General features: G+C 39.9%; 1 protein-coding gene across 2 annotated transcripts in view; it reads right to left on the reverse strand.

The window, feature by feature from the left end:
• Positions 1-22,952, reverse strand: part of LOC124554803 (plastin-2) — a 217,602-nt gene that overhangs the window by 101,090 nt on the left and 93,560 nt on the right. For both annotated transcript variants that reach the window (XM_047128456.1, XM_047128455.1), the window contains exons 3-4: positions 8,830-9,092; positions 6,243-6,450 (exon numbers count right to left, since the gene is read on the reverse strand). In XM_047128456.1, coding sequence (XP_046984412.1) covers positions 6,243-6,450; positions 8,830-9,092 — 471 coding nt within the window. The remainder of the gene's footprint in view (positions 1-6,242; positions 6,451-8,829; positions 9,093-22,952) is intronic.

Raw genomic sequence — 22,952 nt, forward strand, 5'->3', positions numbered from 1 at the left:
AAACGTTTGCAGAGGGGGGAAAAAAAAACGTTTGCAGAGGGGGGAAAAAAAAACGTTTGCAGAGGGGGGAAAAAAAAACGTTTGCAGAGGGGGGAAAAAAAACGTTTGCAGAGGGGGGGAAAAAAAAACGTTTGCAGAGGGGGGAAAAAAACGTCTGCAGAGGGGGGAAAAAAAACGTCTGCAGAGGGGGGAAAAAAACGTCTGCAGAGGGGGGAAAAAAAACGTCTGCAGAGGGGGGAAAAAGAAAACACGTCTGCAGAGGGGGGAAAAAGAAAACACGTCTGCAGAGGGGGGAAAAAGAAAACACGTCTGCAGAGGGGGGAAAAAGAAAACACGTCTGCAGAGGGGGGAAAAAGAAAACACGTCTGCAGAGGGGGGAAAAAGAAAACACGTCTGCAGAGGGGGGAAAAAGAAAACACGTCTGCAGAGGGGGGAAAAAGAAAACACGTCTGCAGAGGGGGGAAAAAGAAAACACGTCTGCAGAGGGGGGAAAAAGAAAACACGTCTGCAGAGGGGGGAAAAAGAAAACACGTCTGCAGAGGGGGGAAAAAGAAAACACGTCTGCAGAGGGGGGAAAAAGAAAACACGTCTGCAGAGGGGGGAAAAAGAAAACACGTCTGCAGAGGGGGGAAAAAGAAAACACGTCTGCAGAGGGGGGAAAAAGAAAACACGTCTGCAGAGGGGGGAAAAAGAAAACACGTCTGCAGAGGGGGGAAAAAGAAAACACGTCTGCAGAGGGGGGAAAAAGAAAACACGTCTGCAGAGGGGGGAAAAAGAAAACACGTCTGCAGAGGGGGGAAAAAGAAAACACGTCTGCAGAGGGGGGAAAAAGAAAACACGTCTGCAGAGGGGGGAAAAAGAAAACACGTCTGCAGAGGGGGGAAAAAGAAAACACGTCTGCAGAGGGGGGAAAAAGAAAACACGTCTGCAGAGGGGGGAAAAAGAAAACACGTCTGCAGAGGGGGGAAAAAGAAAACACGTCTGCAGAGGGGGGAAAAAGAAAACACGTCTGCAGAGGGGGGAAAAAGAAAACACGTCTGCAGAGGGGGGAAAAAGAAAACACGTCTGCAGAGGGGGGAAAAAGAAAACACGTCTGCAGAGGGGGGAAAAAGAAAACACGTCTGCAGAGGGGGGAAAAAGAAAACACGTCTGCAGAGGGGGGAAAAAGAAAACACGTCTGCAGAGGGGGGAAAAAGAAAACACGTCTGCAGAGGGGGGAAAAAGAAAACACGTCTGCAGAGGGGGGAAAAAGAAAACACGTCTGCAGAGGGGGGAAAAAGAAAACACGTCTGCAGAGGGGGGAAAAAGAAAACACGTCTGCAGAGGGGGGAAAAAGAAAACACGTCTGCAGAGGGGGGAAAAAGAAAACACGTCTGCAGAGGGGGGAAAAAGAAAACACGTCTGCAGAGGGGGGAAAAAGAAAACACGTCTGCAGAGGGGGGAAAAAGAAAACACGTCTGCAGAGGGGGGAAAAAGAAAACACGTCTGCAGAGGGGGGAAAAAGAAAACACGTCTGCAGAGGGGGGAAAAAGAAAACACGTCTGCAGAGGGGGGAAAAAGAAAACACGTCTGCAGAGGGGGGAAAAAGAAAACACGTCTGCAGAGGGGGGAAAAAGAAAACACGTCTGCAGAGGGGGGAAAAAGAAAACACGTCTGCAGAGGGGGGAAAAAGAAAACACGTCTGCAGAGGGGGGAAAAAGAAAACACGTCTGCAGAGGGGGGAAAAAGAAAACACGTCTGCAGAGGGGGGAAAAAGAAAACACGTCTGCAGAGGGGGGAAAAAGAAAACACGTCTGCAGAGGGGGGAAAAAGAAAACACGTCTGCAGAGGGGGGAAAAAGAAAACACGTCTGCAGAGGGGGGAAAAAGAAAACACGTCTGCAGAGGGGGGAAAAAGAAAACACGTCTGCAGAGGGGGGAAAAAGAAAACACGTCTGCAGAGGGGGGAAAAAGAAAACACGTCTGCAGAGGGGGGAAAAAGAAAACACGTCTGCAGAGGGGGGAAAAAGAAAACACGTCTGCAGAGGGGGGAAAAAGAAAACACGTCTGCAGAGGGGGGAAAAAGAAAACACGTCTGCAGAGGGGGGAAAAAGAAAACACGTCTGCAGAGGGGGGAAAAAGAAAACACGTCTGCAGAGGGGGGAAAAAGAAAACACGTCTGCAGAGGGGGGAAAAAGAAAACACGTCTGCAGAGGGGGGAAAAAGAAAACACGTCTGCAGAGGGGGGAAAAAGAAAACACGTCTGCAGAGGGGGGAAAAAGAAAACACGTCTGCAGAGGGGGGAAAAAGAAAACACGTCTGCAGAGGGGGGAAAAAGAAAACACGTCTGCAGAGGGGGGAAAAAGAAAACACGTCTGCAGAGGGGGGAAAAAGAAAACACGTCTGCAGAGGGGGGAAAAAGAAAACACGTCTGCAGAGGGGGGAAAAAGAAAACACGTCTGCAGAGGGGGGAAAAAGAAAACACGTCTGCAGAGGGGGGAAAAAGAAAACACGTCTGCAGAGGGGGGAAAAAGAAAACACGTCTGCAGAGGGGGGAAAAAGAAAACACGTCTGCAGAGGGGGGAAAAAGAAAACACGTCTGCAGAGGGGGGAAAAAGAAAACACGTCTGCAGAGGGGGGAAAAAGAAAACACGTCTGCAGAGGGGGGAAAAAGAAAACACGTCTGCAGAGGGGGGAAAAAGAAAACACGTCTGCAGAGGGGGGAAAAAGAAAACACGTCTGCAGAGGGGGGAAAAAGAAAACACGTCTGCAGAGGGGGGAAAAAGAAAACACGTCTGCAGAGGGGGGAAAAAGAAAACACGTCTGCAGAGGGGGGAAAAAGAAAACACGTCTGCAGAGGGGGGAAAAAGAAAACACGTCTGCAGAGGGGGGAAAAAGAAAACACGTCTGCAGAGGGGGGAAAAAGAAAACACGTCTGCAGAGGGGGGAAAAAGAAAACACGTCTGCAGAGGGGGGAAAAAGAAAACACGTCTGCAGAGGGGGGAAAAAGAAAACACGTCTGCAGAGGGGGGAAAAAGAAAACACGTCTGCAGAGGGGGGAAAAAGAAAACACGTCTGCAGAGGGGGGAAAAAGAAAACACGTCTGCAGAGGGGGGAAAAAGAAAACACGTCTGCAGAGGGGGGAAAAAGAAAACACGTCTGCAGAGGGGGGAAAAAGAAAACACGTCTGCAGAGGGGGGAAAAAGAAAACACGTCTGCAGAGGGGGGAAAAAGAAAACACGTCTGCAGAGGGGGGAAAAAGAAAACACGTCTGCAGAGGGGGGAAAAAGAAAACACGTCTGCAGAGGGGGGAAAAAGAAAACACGTCTGCAGAGGGGGGAAAAAGAAAACACGTCTGCAGAGGGGGGAAAAAGAAAACACGTCTGCAGAGGGGGGAAAAAGAAAAACGTCTGCAGAGGGGGGAAAAAGAAAAACGTCTGCAGAGGGGGGGAAAAAGAAAAACGTCTGCAGAGGGGGGAAAAAGAAAAACGTCTGCAGAGGGGGGAAAAAGAAAAACGTCTGCAGAGGGGGGAAAAAGAAAAACGTCTGCAGAGGGGGGAAAAAGAAAAACGTCTGCAGAGGGGGGAAAAAGAAAAACGTCTGCAGAGGGGGGAAAAAGAAAAACGTCTGCAGAGGGGGGAAAAAGAAAAACGTCTGCAGAGGGGGGAAAAAGAAAAACGTCTGCAGAGGGGGGAAAAAGAAAAACGTCTGCAGAGGGGGGAAAAAGAAAAACGTCTGCAGAGGGGGGAAAAAGAAAAACGTCTGCAGAGGGGGGAAAAAGAAAAACGTCTGCAGAGGGGGAAAAAGAAAAACGTCTGCAGAGGGGGAAAAAGAAAAACGTCTGCAGAGGGGGAAAAAGAAAAACGTCTGCAGAGGGGGAAAAAGAAAAACGTCTGCAGAGGGGGAAAAAGAAAAACGTCTGCAGAGGGGGAAAAAGAAAAACGTCTGCAGAGGGGGAAAAAGAAAAACGTCTGCAGAGGGGGAAAAAGAAAAACGTCTGCAGAGGGGGAAAAAGAAAAACGTCTGCAGAGGGGGAAAAAGAAAAACGTCTGCAGAGGGGGAAAAAGAAAAACGTTTGCAGAGAAAAAAAAGTTGGCAGAAGATGTTTGCAGAGAAAAAATGTTGGCCGTCCAGTAGTGTTTCCAAGTATTACATGGTTAAGTTTCTTGACAGCAGGCCACTTACTCAGCAGATTTTAACTGGTAAACGTGTAAAAGTTGGACAAATTCGTGACGTATCTCCCACAGCCGCCAAGCTCTACTTGGCACGGTGGCTGATGGGAGTAACTAGGTTCGTTCAAAAGAAGATATCATGACCAGTCACAACCATTTCCAAACTGTGTTTACTGCACAAACGCAGTTTCGTGTTGCTTGTGATCATTGTGACACCTTTATCGAACCATATTTAGAATGTTTCAGCGTATGGCCACTTGGAGCACTAGTTGACACCATCATACACTTTTCATCACTCAAATGTCTTTAGTTTAAACACAGCGTCAGTTATGTATTTTATTCACGCTGAGCAAAGCGTGGTTTGAGAATTTATTCTTTTTGTCAAGTGCAGATAACCTCAAAAAGACAACTACAGTGCAAGAGTCGCTGAACAACACATATTCAAACACCACACAAAATACTAATTTACATATTTGCACTTGACAATGAGAAAAAATTGTCAAACTTGTCATGCTAAGCATAGAAAAATACGTAACTAGTGCAATATTTCATTATTTAAGTAATGAATGACAGCTGCAGGCTTTCAAAAACATTTATTATGACATATGAAATTGAGTCCCATGTTCCTACTTCCCAGACAGTTATAAGTGCCAGTGACATCTGTAGTTTTTATTCGATAATAAACGTTCATTAGATAATAAACATGTCCCTGACAAGTCTTTTGATGTTTATTATGTACATATATCATGCATAAAGTACAAGGGGGTATCCTATACATAACTTTTACAGCTTAAAACATTATTTCCCACATTTCCCATCATTTTTGTGAAGTCCCTTGAAAAGTGTTAAAGGAGGATTTCACGGTATATACACAAAGCCAGGGCAAGGGGGGGGGAGGAAAAAAAAAAAAAAAAAAAAAAAAAAAAAAAAAAAAAAAAAAAAAAAAAAAAAACAGCAAGAGGTGACTGATGTATGGTTAACAGTTCTCTCTGCCAGTACACAGCGTGGCCAGGACCTACAAAATGATCTAAGAGCAGCAATTAGTTGCAGCGGGAGTGGCCAAACAATATGCTACAAACTCCATTAAGCCAGTTTAAGACCAAGAAGACCTCATCACATCCCTCGCTTAACTGATCGGCACACGTCAGATCAACTTTGATTTGCTTAGGTACATAGGCATGGCACTGGCAGCTGCATCAATGGCACAATGTATTGTTTACAAATGAGTCGTGCTTTCGTCTAACATGATGTAATGGGCATATACATATATGTCACCATCGTGGTGAACATTATAGTGAAGCAGCAGTCCAGGAAATCGATAGATTTAGTTGCGGCTCAGTCATGGTGTGAAGGGGCACCAGAACTCATAGGCGATTGGACTTTCAGATACTCACATGCTGATTTAGTGCTCAAAGGCACATCAATGAGATTGTGTTGGGTCACACTGTGCCCACTGCAGCTGTAATGTGTCCCCAGTTTATCCTGCAACAAGACAATGTGAGATGATACTCACCAGCAGCCACCATGCAAACATAACAGGACATCGCACTTCAAATTTTCGACTGGCCTGCTCTCAGTCCCGACTTCAATTCTACTGAACATTTATGGGATATTCCGTCCTGTAGCACCTCAAACTCTTGCAAGTTGCAGAGGTCCTTCCTGAGGAGTGGGAAAAAAATTCTGCAAGAAAATGTTCTCAGACTTGTCAGGTGCATGCCTTGAATACGTGAGGCGGTAGTAGTGGCATGTGGAAGGCCCACCAGATATTGAAATGTTTCTTTTTATGCCTTACGTGACTTAACTGAAAGAACTTCCACTTCGTTTATGACAGTATATTGAATTTGTGGTCACAGTGGCGAATTGTGTGATGAGAAGAGAACGGGATATGCATATTTCCGTTAAATAAAGGTTTCGTTTTCCATGACAAATGTATTTCACTCCAAACATTCCTGAATGACACAGGTGTTTAAAATTTTGTCCCTCTAATTTTTATGAGCAGTGTACTTTTTCACAGTCTTAACACACATCTTTTACATATAGTTCACAATCTACAACAGTTTTCATGAAAGAAACAAAAACATATTGTACATACCCTTATAATCTGCCACAAAAGACCAAGGACCAGATGAGGTTTTCCTTTAGCAAGGTCATGTGCATCAATGTTTACTATATTGCAACCAATAGCTTGGGATGATACTAACGCTAGAGTTAAGTTTTCATGCTTTGTGTACAGAGTCAGGTTCTTCTTATTTATGGCTCTTTCATCAATGGTATCAGGACAAGAGTGGTTTATTATCTTACTGCAAACAGGAAAGGTTACATGCTACGTTAGTGAAACCATTATTCTGAGTAAAACATGCACAATCTTTAAAATACAAGCTTTATATCACTGCACACCTCTCTGTGATGTTTTTATCAATCTATGTGATTAATAAACCTAACACTAAGTACTATCCTTCAGGTCATTAACAGAACTATCAAGCTGTTAATAACAACTGAGGACAAAGCAAGCTACTTCCACAATGAAAGTCAATTAACATGAATACTTCACAATTAACATGAATGCTTCATGTTAACGTAATTATTTCACACCTTACAACAACACAAACAGCTTTCTAGTAGCTGAACAAATAGTTAAAGTTTCACATGGACTTGAAAGATAACAACATACAATAGGGGGTTGGGGAGGGAGGAAGGGAGGGAGCAGTTATTCTCAGCTACGACATAATTTAGATTTCTGCAGTGCACTGCAACACAAGACTGAAAGGAATGTTAAAATCTTAACATCCCTTCCCCAAGACCACTGGGCACTAACATTTGTCTTAAGTGGGCAAGGATGAGGAACAAATCAGATACAGCCTTACTAGATCACCCATTCCATTGCCCATACATATTAATTTAAGGACGTAATGAAAAACTTAAATATGGAGGCTAAATGGGGCTATGAATCCACCTTCGTGTGTCTTACCACTGTGTCACTCCAATCAACAGACAAATTGGATTGGCAATGTAAATGAACAGGACATTCTTTTATTAGAACAACAAGAAAGGGCAACTCCTTTCATTTGTGAAATGGGTGACTAGAAATAGACTCAAAGAAAAAATAATGCATTCACTATTTGTGCAGCAAGCTAAAATCATTGTGATCAAAGATATTTCTGCATTAATGACAACAATCAAAGCACCAACATTTCACTTCACTTAGTATAATGAAACTATTCCACCAAAATGATGACTGAATCATCATCTTCTAATCTAACTCAACCCCCCCCCCCCCCCCCCCCCCCCCCCGACCACCACAGAGTTCTCGACTGCTCCATTACATAAATGCTTACAAGAACAATATGTCCAGTCACACAGCAGAATAGTAAGGCACTGAAAACTTACACTGTGAAGGTAAATCTCAACACAAAATATAAGAAAGGAGCATAGTGACTGATTTTCTCATCTTAGACTAATACATTCACAACTAGTGAGAAGACATTACTGAATGAATGAATGAATGAATGACCAATGAACTGCAACTTTGAGAACACACATTACAGTTTTAAACGTTTCTACTAACATGATTACTTGCTTTTGCCCTGTAGTCAAGTGTACACTGCAATTAACAATGTGAGAATTTAAAACTTTTATAACATTCTACTTAAGGACACAATTCACACTGGTTGTCAACCACAAGGCAGTGGTTGCAGAATTATATGATGAAATCCAAGTGTTCTTATGCAAACTTCCATTGCTGGTCACACACAATGTTCCAGCCAACAAGATAATGCCCACTTTTACACATTTCCAATCTGCAACCTCCTATTGACATATAAGTTATATTATTATAACTAAACGCTAGCTAGCGGGGTTTTTTTAAGCCCTCAGTACACCTCAAATATAGTTTGAATATATTCTACGGTAGCAATTTATTGATATTTAGTTCAACGAACTTAGGAAAATCAAACTATCAGGAATGATACTGCTACTACTACTACTGTTGTTGCTGCTGCTGCTGCTGCTGCTGCTGCTGCTGCTGCTACTACTACTACTACTACTACTACTACGAGAGAAACAAGATGTCAAACACTGAACTTTTAAAACCACGTTCAGGATTTGTCAAGTGGTGATGTAATTACCAACCACTGTATAAATCAAGTTTTGTAAACTCAGTGCATTTTTATCATACCCAAGCAAAGAGTTTCAGCTAACCTCTTAATAATAATTCCCGAAATCTAGGGAGGGAGCGAGGTGATGGTCGGGCGGGTGGGGGGTTGGGGGGGGGGGGGGGGGGGGGGGGCGTGTGCATGACACCAAGAACAGAAAAATAAACACAAAGAAAATACACACCAGACATCTTTGCAAGCACACTATCATTAACAGTTTACACATAAAGGTTACAAACTACTTTACAAATGTTAAAATGTTACAAATAGCAATAACAAAAGCTAACAACAATCAAATCACAATAATCATTTGGTTGTACTTTACAGTAATATTTTCATGAAAGGCGATTGGTCTCTTCCCATCAAGGAATGATTTACAGTCTTATGTAACCAGAGTAAGTTTCTAACTATATCTCAAATTATTCATTGAGTACTTATCTTACCAGTGAAGATGTATTGGTGTTCAAACAGAAGCACACCACAGCAAATATACAATAATATCAGAAGATGGTAAAGGACATTACTTACCATAACAAAATACCATCTTTTACTTTCTCATAAAGTGTCTTGCCCTCTGAGTCAATTGGTAGTAAGTGCTTCAGATCAGGATCAAGCCTCAGATTTGTGTTAATCCAATCAGAAAATGCCAGTTGCTCCTCCAACCTCACTGAATGTGTTGTACCTTCACTAGATGCATCTGACATTCCTCCAAGTGTTTCTAAATTCTCTTTTTTCGACACAACTTTCTTAAATGTGTTTCCAACTTCATTTGATTTTAGATCTAAACAGAGCTGCAGAAAACAAATAACATGCTGTTTAATAAAATCTTTTACTATATAAAGCGAAATTCATACAGGTGGCAAATGACTAAGTCTTTCAACATATGCAACAATTCATGGCATTTTTGATTATTCAAGTCAAGTTTCTTGTCTCAAGAATGAGCAGAAAAATCTCTTTTATTCAGAATGTAATCTAGTCCATCGATGCCCTTGAGCAGATCTGTGGTGCTGGCAGGTTGCATGGTGTTCGTGTTATCTGGAATGTACATGTTGAGCGTATCAGATAGGTAAGCTTTCCAATGAGCAGAATTTAAATTTAACACATTTTAGTGTAGCAAGGGTGAAGATCATTGTGGAAAAGTAAAAGTCTGCAAAATGCATTCTGACAAGTCCGGAGACTGTGCAATTTTTAACAGTGGACTTCGATTAAAGCCTTTTGCAAGACACTGTAGTACAAGAACTGCAGCTATCACTGACAAACAGCTGCACTTATTTCTTGGAAGATAGCTACTTCATTCCCCAATACCATGAAGTAATTCTTAAGGTTTTATACAAATTGTGACAAGTCATTTCCGTGACCTACATCTTTAAAATTGTGGCACATTTCATTTCCTGATTGAATGTGACAAAGAAAAATTGAAGGACAACACACAGTTACAACATAATCACAAAATTGTAAATAAGAACTCAAGAATGCCAAAATATCTTGTTAAAATATATGATTGCAAATTATACAATCCTTTGACTTTTTCACCAACTTAATGATGGTATCATTTTTTGTCATTCATTAAAAATTAGAAGTGTCCAGAAAACAGACATTTCTAATTACAAACACATGCTACAGAGAACACTTTCCTGTTTTAGGGGTATTGGTACTCATTTAACCCTTTATTTACTTGCAGGACTTAGCTGTCCCGGCATGTTTTGTGCAGAATTATGTAACTCAACAGCCCGTTAGACCTGTAGGGACACACAGGTCACATTCCTAAAAGTTCATGCTTCCTACACTAGATGCCAGCACAGACTATGCACCATTTGAAAGCGTACACAGCAGACACTAATATAAACGTCTATGCTGCAAATGGCTGCTTGGTGTGTGAAATAATGCTGTGAAGTTATGAAAATAAAAATTAGGTTTATAGATACACTGATGTGAGTGAAAATATTTATTTAGTAACTTTTATAAATACTAACGTTAATTCTGATAAAATGTCTGTACAGTGCCGTTGTACTACTCAATCATAATGTGAAATATGACTGGTACTTAGGAGTCACAATCTGAGGTTGTATTGACGTTAGGTTACTTTTGACATATGTAGCTTTTTCACGTTTCATATTCTTTTAAAATAAAAATGTTTCGTTGCTGATGACAGTAAAGCAATTCATTTTATATAAAAAAATAAAAATGCTATTTATTTTGTTTTAGGCTATGGCAACCTATTACAGAAGAGGTCTTACAGACGACGAAATTCTTACTGAACTAGAAAATTTTCCAGATGATATTGACACACCATTTGAATGTAGTGATGGCAGTGAAGATGAAACAATGATTAGTAATTCAAAGAATAATAATGCAAAAACTCTTCAGGCATGTGCTAGCTCTACACAAAATACAGCAATACCTACAGTAAATGCAAATGAAGAAGAGGAGGAGAATGAAAAGAAAATATTCAAGCTGTACCTGCCTCTGCTGTGCAGTGGAAGAAAAGGAATTTCTCCACAAAAATACCCATCTTTAGTCAACATTCAGGAGTAGTTTTAGAATACTTTGAGGACTGATACATCAGTTAACTTTTTCCTGTGTTATTTTGACATCGACATTGTAGAAATCTTTTTTTCCAAAGCAGTTTATATTCCCAGCAGAAACAAAGATGCATACCAGCAATAACCTCCAATGACATATATGCACTTCTTGGCCTACAGTTTCTTTTTGGTTACCACCGTTTACCCAGAATCCGAGATTACTGGTCCTGCGACCCAAATTTAGGTGTTCCACTAGTAAAGCATACAATGACAAGCAATATTTCCAAATTATTGACAACCTCCATGTAAATGACAATCTTTCAATCCCAGACACCAACTCTGATAAACTGCATAAGGTGCGCCCACTATTATTGAGTTTGAACAAGAATTTCATGAAACTTAGGGATCCAGCAAGAGTACAATGTATTGATGAAAGTATGGTGGTGTTCAAAGGAAGGTTTCCAATCAAATAATATAATCTCATGAAGCCCATCAAAAGAGGATATGAACTCTGGTGCACATCATCAGACATGCCTCAGTATATTTATGAATTTGAAATATACCAAGGAAAGCAGAATAAATTCCACTAAAATCTCCAAAAATAATGTTGGTTTAGAGGGTTCTGTCTTATTGAATTTGACAAAATCTTTAGAAGGAAAAGGCTAATCATTATGATGGATAACTATTTTTCCTATCCTAAGCTTTTTGAGCAGCTGAAGGACGTTATTCCTGTGGTACTGTATGACCGAAACGTGAAGGACTTCCAGAGTTTGTAGCAGGTAAGTGTCTGAAGAGAGGAGAGTGATTTTAGATTCTCAGACACGGACCTCTTGTTTGTCAAGTGGGTGGACAATTGTGCAGTTCACTTTCTTTCAAATTATCATGGAAATGAAATATGCACTGTATCCAGAACCCAGAAAGAGGGAACAAAGATTGAAGTGGGAGCACTGATAGCTGTACGAGATTATAATGAACACACGGGTGGTGTAGATAAAGCTGACATGTTTAGGTGTCTTTATGAAATAGACAAAGTCAAAAAAGTATTTGTACGGATTGTTTTCTGCAATGGTAGAAATGCCCCTAGCGAATTCCTGTATTTCATACTGTGACACAAAAGGGACACTTCCACTGTGACTTTAAACATAAAACTACACTTGGGCTACTCACACTTGGAAAGCAAATGTCCAAAAAATGGGGAAGGCCAAAAGATGATCAAACTTCTTCTCTTTCCATTCCAAATAGAAGAAAGGTAGCATTTACAGTACCAAATGACATATGTTTTCAGAATACTGGATCTCATTGGCCAACATTTGTCAATTCGAGAGGCAGATGTGACCTTTGTTCATCTACAAAAGCGGAATTTCTACCTCATTCAAAGTGTAATATCATCTTGTGTGTCAATAATAATAATAATAATAATAATAATAATAATAATCTGTTTTTATAAGTATCACCAAAAGCAATAACACTACCCGTATGATTTTTTGGGACTTCCGCCTGTATAATCCTGTCAAGACTTTTATGTGTTTTAATAACTTTGTATGATTTTTTAAATTAATTTGGTATTAATTCAATAACAGCTGAAGTATTGAAGTAAAAATTTTGAGCCCTGATTTTATATTGTTTAGCATTCCAGTAAATAGAGGGTTAAAATCTGTATACTGAAGCACATTCACAGTCAAACCTGCAGTAGTACTCAACACATACTGAAACTTCAAAGATGGTAAATGTAGACCAAAAATACAATATCACAACAAGAAAACAAAAAACAGAATCTCAGCGATTCCTGAAGCAGTTCGAGCTTTGTGTGCACATGCACAGAAGGGTTCACTGGCTGTCACTGGCCTTCAGTGTAGATGCACACCAAGCTCAAACTCTTAAGGGAATCAATGAGATGCCACAAGTAATGAGGCTCATGAGCAGGGGCACTGCATCAGTAGTGTGTGGTGTAAGTTGAGAATTTGGGTCTGACGGTAGGCGTGCTAGAGTTGCCTGCTCAGTTATGGTAACCACTGTGTCCAGATGGCATAGTAGTCAGTGCATCTGCCTGGTGAACAGGAGATTTGGGTTTGATTCACACTCCGGTACAAATTTTTAACGTGCCCCAATGATGTAATTCAATGGCCACTGGCAGCTAATGTGTTTTATTCCTTTTCGTCTCAATTCATAGTGGCCGCAGGATCAAAATGGTGTCTGTTCTTTGCGACATGTCCGAAATAACAGACACCAGAGTTACAGGTATAGTTAGCTGAATGTAGCCATTACTGGAAGATGGCCTAATTAACTTACCATTCAGATAATTAACACTATTCAAGGACATTACACATGCCAGTCTTCACTGCCAGAGTACTTTTTTTAACTACCAAAGTGTTAAAAAGAGAATGAAATAATTACAAATTATTGAAGCGATTTCACAGCTCTACAATAACTTTATTATTTGAGATATTTTCACAATGCTTTGCACACACATACAAAAACTCAAAAAGTTTTTTTAGGCATTCACAAATGTTCGATATGTGCCCCTTTAGTGATTCGGCAGACATCAAGCCGATAATCAAGTTCCTCCCACACTCAGCGCAGCATGTCCCCATCAATGAGTTTGAAAGCATCATTGATGCGAGCTCGCAGTTCTGGCACGTTTCTTGGTAGAGGAGGTTTAAACACTGAATCTTTCACATAACCCCACAGAAAGAAATCGCATGGGGTTAAGACGGGAGAGCGTGGAGGCCACGACATGAATTGCTGATCATGATCTCCACCACGGCCGATCCATTGGTTTTCCAATCTCCTGTTTAAGAAATGCCGAACATCATGATGGAAATGTGGTGGAGCACCATCCTATGGTACATTTAGCTCCCTGCTTGCTTTATTCGTTGACTTCCGCGGGCTACGCGTGAAACTTGCCCGCACGCGTTCAACCATTTCTTCGCTCACTGCAGGCCGACCCGTTGATTTCCCCTTACAGAGGCATCCAGAAGCTTTAAACCGCACATACCATCGCCGAATGGAGTTAGCAGTTGGTGGATCTTTGTTGAACTTCGTCCTGAAGTGTCGTTGCACTGTTATGACTGACTGATGTGAGTGCATTTCAAGCACAACATACGCTTTCTCAGCTCCTGTCGCCATTTTGTCTCACTGCGCTCTCGAGCGCTCTGGCGGCAGAAACCTGAAGTGTGGCTTCAGCCGAACAAAACTTTATGAGGTTTTCTACGTATCTGTAGTGTGTCGTGACCGTATGTCAATGAATGGAGCTACAGTGAATTTATGAAATCGCTTCAATCATTTGTAATAGCCCTATATATGAATGAGCAGAGCCTACAGATATATGAAAGGCATGTCCACCTATTTGCTTTCTTTTTAAAAGTATGAAAATGAGATTTATACATAATTTCGACCTAAGAAACCTGATTATACCTCCCCCCCTTCCCCCCCCTCACGCCCCTTTTCCTGCTCCTCAAGCTGTTATTTCTGTAATGGTACATATTTCAGTGTATTTTAAATCAGGCAGAGAAACGAATGTAGGCCCAATCAATTTCTGAAAAACATTCTTTTAAGATGACTCATTTGTAGTAATCCTCACACTACTGGGTAACTATATTTTTATTTGAACACTCCATCTTAATAATATCAGCTCTTAATCAGTGCAATTTATTCCCTCCCACTCACTTCCAGCACTGTTTTCACATACATCATTGCTTATCTCCAGTATTTGCTCACCTTCAGTACTAAAATCCTCAAAACACTGGTAATATCAGTTAGCATTACACAACACTTAAATATTTGCTTAGAACTTACCAAGACAGCAGTACTGGTAACACTTGTTACAAGTAGCATAACAATGGTTCGCATGATACTTGCTGTATAAATACCAGAGCCAAAAACACTATATGTTGACTGAAGAAGAACTATATGAAAATGCAGTCCTATGTAGTTGTTACAATGTTTTATATATAAAAACAAAGATGAGGTGACTTACCGAACAAAAGTGCTGGCAGGTCGATAGACACACAAACAAACACAAACATACACACAAAATTCAAGCTTTCGCAACAAACTGTTGCCTCATCAGGAAAGAGGGAAGGAGAGGGGAAGACGAAAGGAAGTGGGTTTTAAGGGAGAGGGTAAGGAGTCATTCCAATCCCGGGAGCGGAAAGACTTACCTTAGGGGGAAAAAAGGACAGGTATACACTCGCACACACGCACATATCCATCCACACATACAGACACAAGCAGACATATGTCTGCTTGTGTCTGTATGTGTGGATGGATATGTGCGTGTGTGCGAGTGTATACCTGTCCTTTTTTCCCCCTAAGGTAAGTCTTTCCGCTCCCGGGATTGGAATGACTCCTTACCCTCTCCCTTAAAACCCACTTCCTTTCGTCTTCCCCTCTCCTTCCCTCTTTCCTGATGAGGCAACAGTTTGTTGCGAAAGCTTGAATTTTGTGTGTATGTTTGTGTTTGTTTGTGTGTCTATCGACCTGCCAGCGCTTTTGTTCGGTAAGTCACCTCATCTTTGTTTTTATATATAATTTTTCCCACGTGGAATGTTTCCTTCCATTATATTGTTACAATGTTTTACTTTTTATAAGAACTGTTTGAAGTAGTTTCCTGGCCCATGCTATGTATCCAGATTTCAATGACAGAACTTGGCCTATAATACATCATTCCAAGTCCTATACTACATCATCAAACAGCGTATTTGGGTAAATAAAAGTTTTGCACTCAGTGATACATGCAAATGTCTTTATTACAATCCTTTTTCTTCCATATTCGTGACTTTAAAAAAAAATCACCACCTTGTGATCAGATCTGTGGAAAATAATGATTTTGAAATGAGTTATTAATACAAACTAAAAACCAATACACCCCACTTCTTTAAAGAATCAAACTACCATGCATAAAACAGCTTCAAATGTCTGATTACTTTACATATAAATTAATGTGTTAAAAATATTCAACATTAACCATTTAAGTGAGAAAATTTGTGAAAATATTTGAAATTATGCTTGCTTAAAGTTTATTGGAAGTCGCTAAGTGCCCTCACTGTGCTCCATTTTAAGCAAAACCAAGTTTTTCATGCATGTCAGTGTTCAGGACATCGTAGTTCCTGCACCGGGTATCTTACAGTGACATAATTTTGCAGATATTGGTTAAAAACAATCTTGGTTGCAATTTTAGGTTTTTATTTTTCAACAACGCGTTTTGCCTTATTTAGGCATCTTTAGGTTATCTTTTCTAGATGGACCCGAGAGCCACCAAGATCTGCATAATGTGTTCCCGTTCACAGGAGCAAGTAACAGTAAGCCCCCATCTTACTCTGTTACTCGCTCCTGTGAACGGGAATGCGTTATGCAGATCTTGGTGCCTCTTGCGTCCATCGCTGAAAAATAAACTAAAATTGCAACCAAGACTATTTTTAACCAATACTGTTAAGCACTGGTTTGCTGTATGCCACATATGGATTGGAAGTAGTTCTAATTTTGCAGATATATTCAGTTGTATATGTGGATACTGTCTGCAAACTGTGTTATGAACACAGTTGGCAATAGAGAAGTAAAAAATTAAAACGTGTCTGATGTGAAGTTTTATTGAATGAACAGCAAAAAAATGTGGTAAGTGATAAAATCTTTTTCCTTTCATCATTCTGAGGAAGATGTCAGTGACAAAAAGTTTGATAAAGGTTTCAAATTTTGTGTGAAGTTTGTTGGAAATCGCTAAGTGCCCTCATTCTCAAATACTGGATGAATCAAGTCCAGGTAGTTGCATGCCATCGGTTATGCTGCCTCACAACAAACGGTTTCTGGCTGTAATACTTGTCTTATTGTTTTAAAACTTTTAACGTAACATTATACCTCTTAATGAATAGATTATGACAACATTTTAAATTTTTAAATTTGGTCAATAATGTGAAACACTGAAAATCAAATTTTTGTTGCTCATGGAAGCTTTTGGGTAGGCAACTTGCAACTGGTAATGGGTTCTGGGATAGTCACTTAGTAACACAGTCGCCATCAAGAAAATTCCTTTAAATCTTTCACTGATAATCTATAATGGCCGTTTACCTCTGAAGGGAGGGTCTTTCTTCTGTTAAGGGGGAAACTGAACTACGTACAAAGAATGAACTGTAAACGTATTAACAGCTCCACTGATATAATTGTATCTGTCATACATGACATTTCACTGGTCAGTTACAATTCATTAAAAGTGTTACATACATGATAAATATTTCATGAATAAATAAGGTAGGATAATTAGATGTAGGAGTCACTTGAGTTGGTTTTCTATCTTAATAAGTGATCATATAGAAATGCACTGACAAACTGCCTATTGGCAAATGCCTATTGGTAAATGCATTGTTACCAAATACTAACACCACACGTCACATGTAAATGACATTTATAATGACAGACCACGACATATTGTCTTACAAAACATTCTATCCAGTAGTGGCGTACGTGACAAGAACACTGCATGTGTTACTGCTGCAGTCATGGACTGATCATACAGATTCGATGATTCACATTCTTCCACAGATTTTTGCATTTCTCGAATTTTAATTTTTTATGTGATCGAGGTATTTGCATAGCACAGGCAACATGATCTCAATCAGTATAGTGAATCATTTACAAGCACTAGTGCATCAACTTTCTTCTTCTCTAACAGTATTCCCGTTGATACTGTATACATAGCACATGACCTACAGATGGTTGCATAATATGAACCAAGTGCTTTCACTCTAGCAATGTTGTCTGGCTAGCCATTCTACTTACTTTTGTAATGCTTCAACCTACAATTCAATATCATACTGAACATTTTCCATTGTCCTCGCATGTCACTTTTAAAAACCCATCCTTCATCAATCACATTTATCTTGTTTGCACTTTTATCTTTCACACTGCCTGCACAACATGGCATTTTCCCCTCTGCATCCAGTAGCAGTTGCTACAAATAACTGACAGTGGTTTATTCAGCCAGAACACAATAGAAGCACAGAAAAATGTGAGTTTTTGCTTTTTGTTCTCATACAAGAATTACACCACCTGCAGTTAATGTCATGAATTGACGGTTGTTGCCATAACTGATCACGATCACATGTTACTGAGTAGTAGTAGCCCTCTCCACTACTTCAGCCAGTCGATAATAATGAAACAGTATGAATTCAACATCAAAGACAGTGAGGACCAAATTTGGTACAACTTAAAGCTCTGAAGTGCTAAACCTCCAACAAGAAATTTACTCCATTGAAAATCATGAATGACATCCTAAAAGAAAACCCTAATTGGGCAGGTATATTTAATTTATTTCTCTGATTTAAGCAGTACTCAGACTGATACTGTTGCTCAGAGTTCTTTTACATATTCAATTATATCTCCCATTTGTCTGCCAGCTTTATTCAAGATACCTGGAACCCCCCTCAAACCAGAAATAAAGTCATCAGGTGAGGTATGTCATTCATGCTCTGAAGGAGATGAGCTGAAAAATTTATACATAAGGAAAAATATATCAGTCCAAGGGAGCATGTATGGCATCAACTGGGGTTCAAGTCGCTGTCCTCTACATCTGTAACATGAAGCCAACCAGTTCTGACAAGCAAGAATTCTGTATTTACCCACAGTAGTTACCACCTTATATAAATGTCAATTACAGTCATAAAAAGGTATTTAATGTCAAATGCATTTGAATTTTTTTGGGTACATCTTTAGTTGCTGTCTACAGTCACAGTGTAATTCTGCATCTGCTGTTTAGTACTGTTTCTATGCTGTGAAGTTGCTCAAATTGCTGAAGCACATGCACACTTGCGTGGTGGCGATCCACTATGAGGCACACAGTTCAAATCCTTGGGCTAGAAAAAAAAGTTCATCAGAAGTATTGGCCTGGCAAGGTTCCAATGCCCTGCTCTAAATTCCAAACCTCTCTGCAGAGTCTCATGGAGTGAGAGAGATATGATAACAGAGGTGTTTATTTGTCCATTAGATGGTGGATCACTCACTCACTCACTCTCTCTCTCTTTACTTAACCCTAAGATGTTTGGACTGTCCGGTAGTGTTGCCATGGGAAGTCTTCTGCCCCTCACCGACAGCCACTTCTCTCTCTCTCTCTCTCTCTCTCTCTCTCTCTCTCTCTCTCTCTCTCTCTCCCTCCCTCCCCCTTTTTTTTTCACATATAACTCTTCCCACTCCAACATCAAGTGGTGCTACACATTGTGAATTTTGTTTTCCGCTCTGATGTTGATCTTCATTCAACATGATTTTTCGCAGTTCTCACACGCTCAATTCTCGAAGCTGACAATGCTATCAATGGTGCTTCGTGCTGCCATCTAGGGGAATCTGTGTTAACTCTGTGTTAAACTGCTGCAGTTACGTTTAAATGAATGTTTGAATTATTACATTCAAGTTTGCCTATGTGCAGTGGCTAATTGCTCATGTTCAGTTCTGAAGAAGAGATTTTACAGCTTTTAAAGGAATCTCTAAGATACAGTGATAGTGACAGTGATTTTGATGATGAGAGTTGTTCATTTCTAAACAATTCTAATGAAGATGACAGTGAAAACATTGAAAATGTGCATTTTTCTGGTAATTCAGCAGAAGATTTGTGGCAAATGTGAGGCGAAAATGATTCCAACATTACAGATTTTGCCTTTTGACAACTCAATTTGTGGTTTTATCACTGAAACTGGTAATGTTCCATCACTGCCAGTCCGTTTCTGTTAATTTTTATACAGACAACCTATTTCAACACACAGCACACCAAAATACATAACATGACCACTTCTACAACATTCTGTGTGGTGTAACCAAGGAAGAAATAAAATTCTGCCACAGTGCGCTACTGAATATGGCATTACAAATATTTCGGTAAAATTTTCATTCACTGTGTTTAATTTCGTTGAGTGTACCAGTGGCAACTTGAATTTTTGGTTGTAGCTAAGAAATTGTGTGAAGTTTTGGTGATATTGGTGTTAATTGTGGTTTAGTAGTATTTATAGAAGTTGTTGCTTTCTTAGTAGAGAGAATTTTGAGAGTACTATTGTAAGTTCTTTAAACAGTTCTACTGTTGCAATTGAACTTAGGTAACATAGACATTCAGTTTTTTCAGTAAATGTTAAAATTTTTTCATGAGTGAGAAGTGTGGGCTTTCTTGTAGGTTTGTGAGTAAAGGGTTATTGTGTGGGATTTGTTCAAAGAATTTTCATTTGGGGGAGGGGGGGGGGGGGAGGGGAATGCAGTCGGGAAGCCAATGGGCATCCTAGCGAAATTTTTCCTGGAAATGTACAATTTGTAGCAGAAATAAGTTGATAGAACAGCAGGAGAGTAAGATCTGTGTCCTTCACTTGCAGTTACAAGACACAAAGGAGGAACTAGATAGGTTGAGGAGGGTAAAGGGTGCTGTGGAATGAGAACTGGCAGTTGGTAAGAAGGCAGCTAGGAGGAGCAGTTATCCAGACAGTTGTACTTTGCGTATAACCAATAGATTTGACCAACTGCCAGAATTGAGTGGGGAAGAGCCTCTTGTAGCTGTAAGAAACCTGTAGCAGTCCTCAGCAGTTAGGAAGCCTTAGTCAATAGCAATTTCTAACATAAAGAAGAAAGTTCTGCTGCTAGGTACTTCGCATGGCAGAGGTGTGGGCCAGCAGTTGCAGGAAGTCTTGGGTAGTGAGTACCAGGTGACCAGCATTGTGAAGCCAAGTGTAGGGTTGGCTTAGGTGACTGACAGAATAGCTGAGTAATATAGGAATTTTACAAAAGAGGATCAGGTAGCGACTGTGGATGGAGTGAGAAACTGTCTTTATATGGACAGGGAATATGATTTAGGTGGTGACCTGGTAAAGATAGCTACTAAAACTGGTGGCACTAATGTGCACTTCAACCAACTGTTTCAGCATCATGATTGGCTTCATCTTAATGCTGCTGTTAGGTGTATTAACATGGGGCTGGAGAAAGCACTGATGGCAGAGGGTGCCAGCTGCGTCTACCAATAGATAGTTTCACTAGGCATGGCCTGCACCTCAAAAGGTATGGGAAGGGGAAGCTGGCAAAGCTCATAGGTGACAGTGTAGTGGGTGGTGGTGGGAGCACTCACTGAAAAATTCCTGTAGTAATTTGTGTTAGAGCTGCACCTTTTTTAGCTTTAAGTCAGCTGATAGGTATATCTGCTTGAAAGAAGCCCTCTAACAAAGGAATCACTTTCACAGGAGGTCAGGTACCCAAGTAGAGAAGGAATTAGCATATTTCATCAAAATATAAGAGGTATTAGAGGTAAAGTTAGTGAACTGCTTATAGATGATGACTGACATTATTGGTATATTGGAGCACCACTTACATAATTTGACAATTCATATGCTTCCTTTACCACAATACAGATTAGCTGGCTGTTTCTCAAGGAGTTCTTTGCAGAATGGGGGAGTGGGCATGTATGTAAAAAAAAACAGTATTCCATTTGAGTCCATAAACATATCACGGCACTGCACTGAAGAGGTATTTGAATGTTGTGCAGGGGCAGTTGAATTTAGTGAAACTAAACTACTTATTGTTCTTTTTTGTAGGCCCCCTAGCCCTGACTTCAGAGCATTTCTGCCCAAGCTAGAGAGGGTTCTTTGTTCACCTTATAAGAAGTACCAAAAATTAGTTATACGTGGTGACTTCAATTTTAATTTTCTATGTGATTGTGCAAGAAAAAGGATGTTGGAAGACCTCCTAAACTCATAAGATCTGATGCAGACTGTGTTTTTTCCAACCAGTGTGCAGGTGAACAGTAGCACAAGCATAGACAATATTTTCATTCATTCTTCATTACTAGATTGCCATTCTGTTAATAAAAGGGTGAACGGCCTTTTAGACCATGCTGCACAAATTTTAATACGAAAAGGCTTTTATACTCCAACAAATGTCACATTTACACCTCATTACAGAAGAAGAGTGGCAGGATGTTTATAATGCCGATAAAATAGGTGACAAATATAATGCTTTCCTTAACACATTTGTCATGACCTTGAGAGTTGCTTTCCATTAGAGTGTTGTAAATGGGATACTAGCACTAATAGAGTGCCTGGGTGGCTGACTAGTGGTATATGGATATCTTGCAAAATGAAGTGGAAATTATATCAAAATTTTTGAAGTGGTCACAATCAAGCTACAGTAGTCCATTACAAACAGCACTGTAAGGTGCTTAAAAATGTTATTAGGAAGGAAGAGAGTATATGGTAGGCAAATAGAATAGCTAATTCACAGAATAAAATTAAAACAATATGGTCAGTTTTGAAGGAAGAACAAGATCAACAATATAAAGTCAGTTCGTAGTAAAAATATTTCTGTTACTAGTAAGTCAGATATATGTACAATATTTAACAATCATTTTCTGAGCATTGCTGGTGAATTAAATAAAAACTTAAGTTTCTACAGGGAATCGTATAACTCCCTTGGAAAATGCCTTACCAAGATTGAGGTCTGAAATATTCCTCAATCATACTGACAAGGGGGAGTGAGTCAATAATTTAAAACACTGAAGACTAAAGACTCTCGTGGATCTAATGGAGTGCGCCCTGTACTTAGCCATATTTGTAATTTCTCCTTTGGGAATGGTCAGTTTCCTGAACCATTAACATACTCAGTAGTAAAGCAACTTCATAAAAAGGGATAATGTAGACAATTTTAGACCTACTTTATGCCATCAGTGTTTGCTAACGTTATTGAAAAGGCTGTATATGTAAGGATAATTGATCATTTTATATGACAATTTGCTATCAAATGTACAGTTCAGCTCTAGAAGTCATTTAACAACTGAAAGTGCTATATTCTCTTCTATCTCTGAGGTACTGGACAGATTAAACAATAGCTTTCAAACACAAGGCATCTTTTATGATTTAATTAAGTCATTTCATTGTGTTGATCACAAAATATTGCTCCGGTAGTTGGACCATTATGGAATATGGGAGTAGCTCACAATTGGTTCACCTCTTACTCTAGCAACAGACAGCAAAGCGTCATTATTGATGTTGTGTGCAACATTGGCTCTTTTTCAAATAGTGCAGTTCATACTTATAAGTTCATGAACTTAAACGTTCATGGCATGTAGAAAACCTTATTCCCAAGAGTTACCAGCTTTCAATCAGTTAATACTAGACAAAAATC

This window comes from Schistocerca americana, chromosome X (assembly GCF_021461395.2).
Source record: "Schistocerca americana isolate TAMUIC-IGC-003095 chromosome X, iqSchAmer2.1, whole genome shotgun sequence".
NCBI lineage: Eukaryota > Metazoa > Arthropoda > Insecta > Orthoptera > Acrididae > Schistocerca > Schistocerca americana.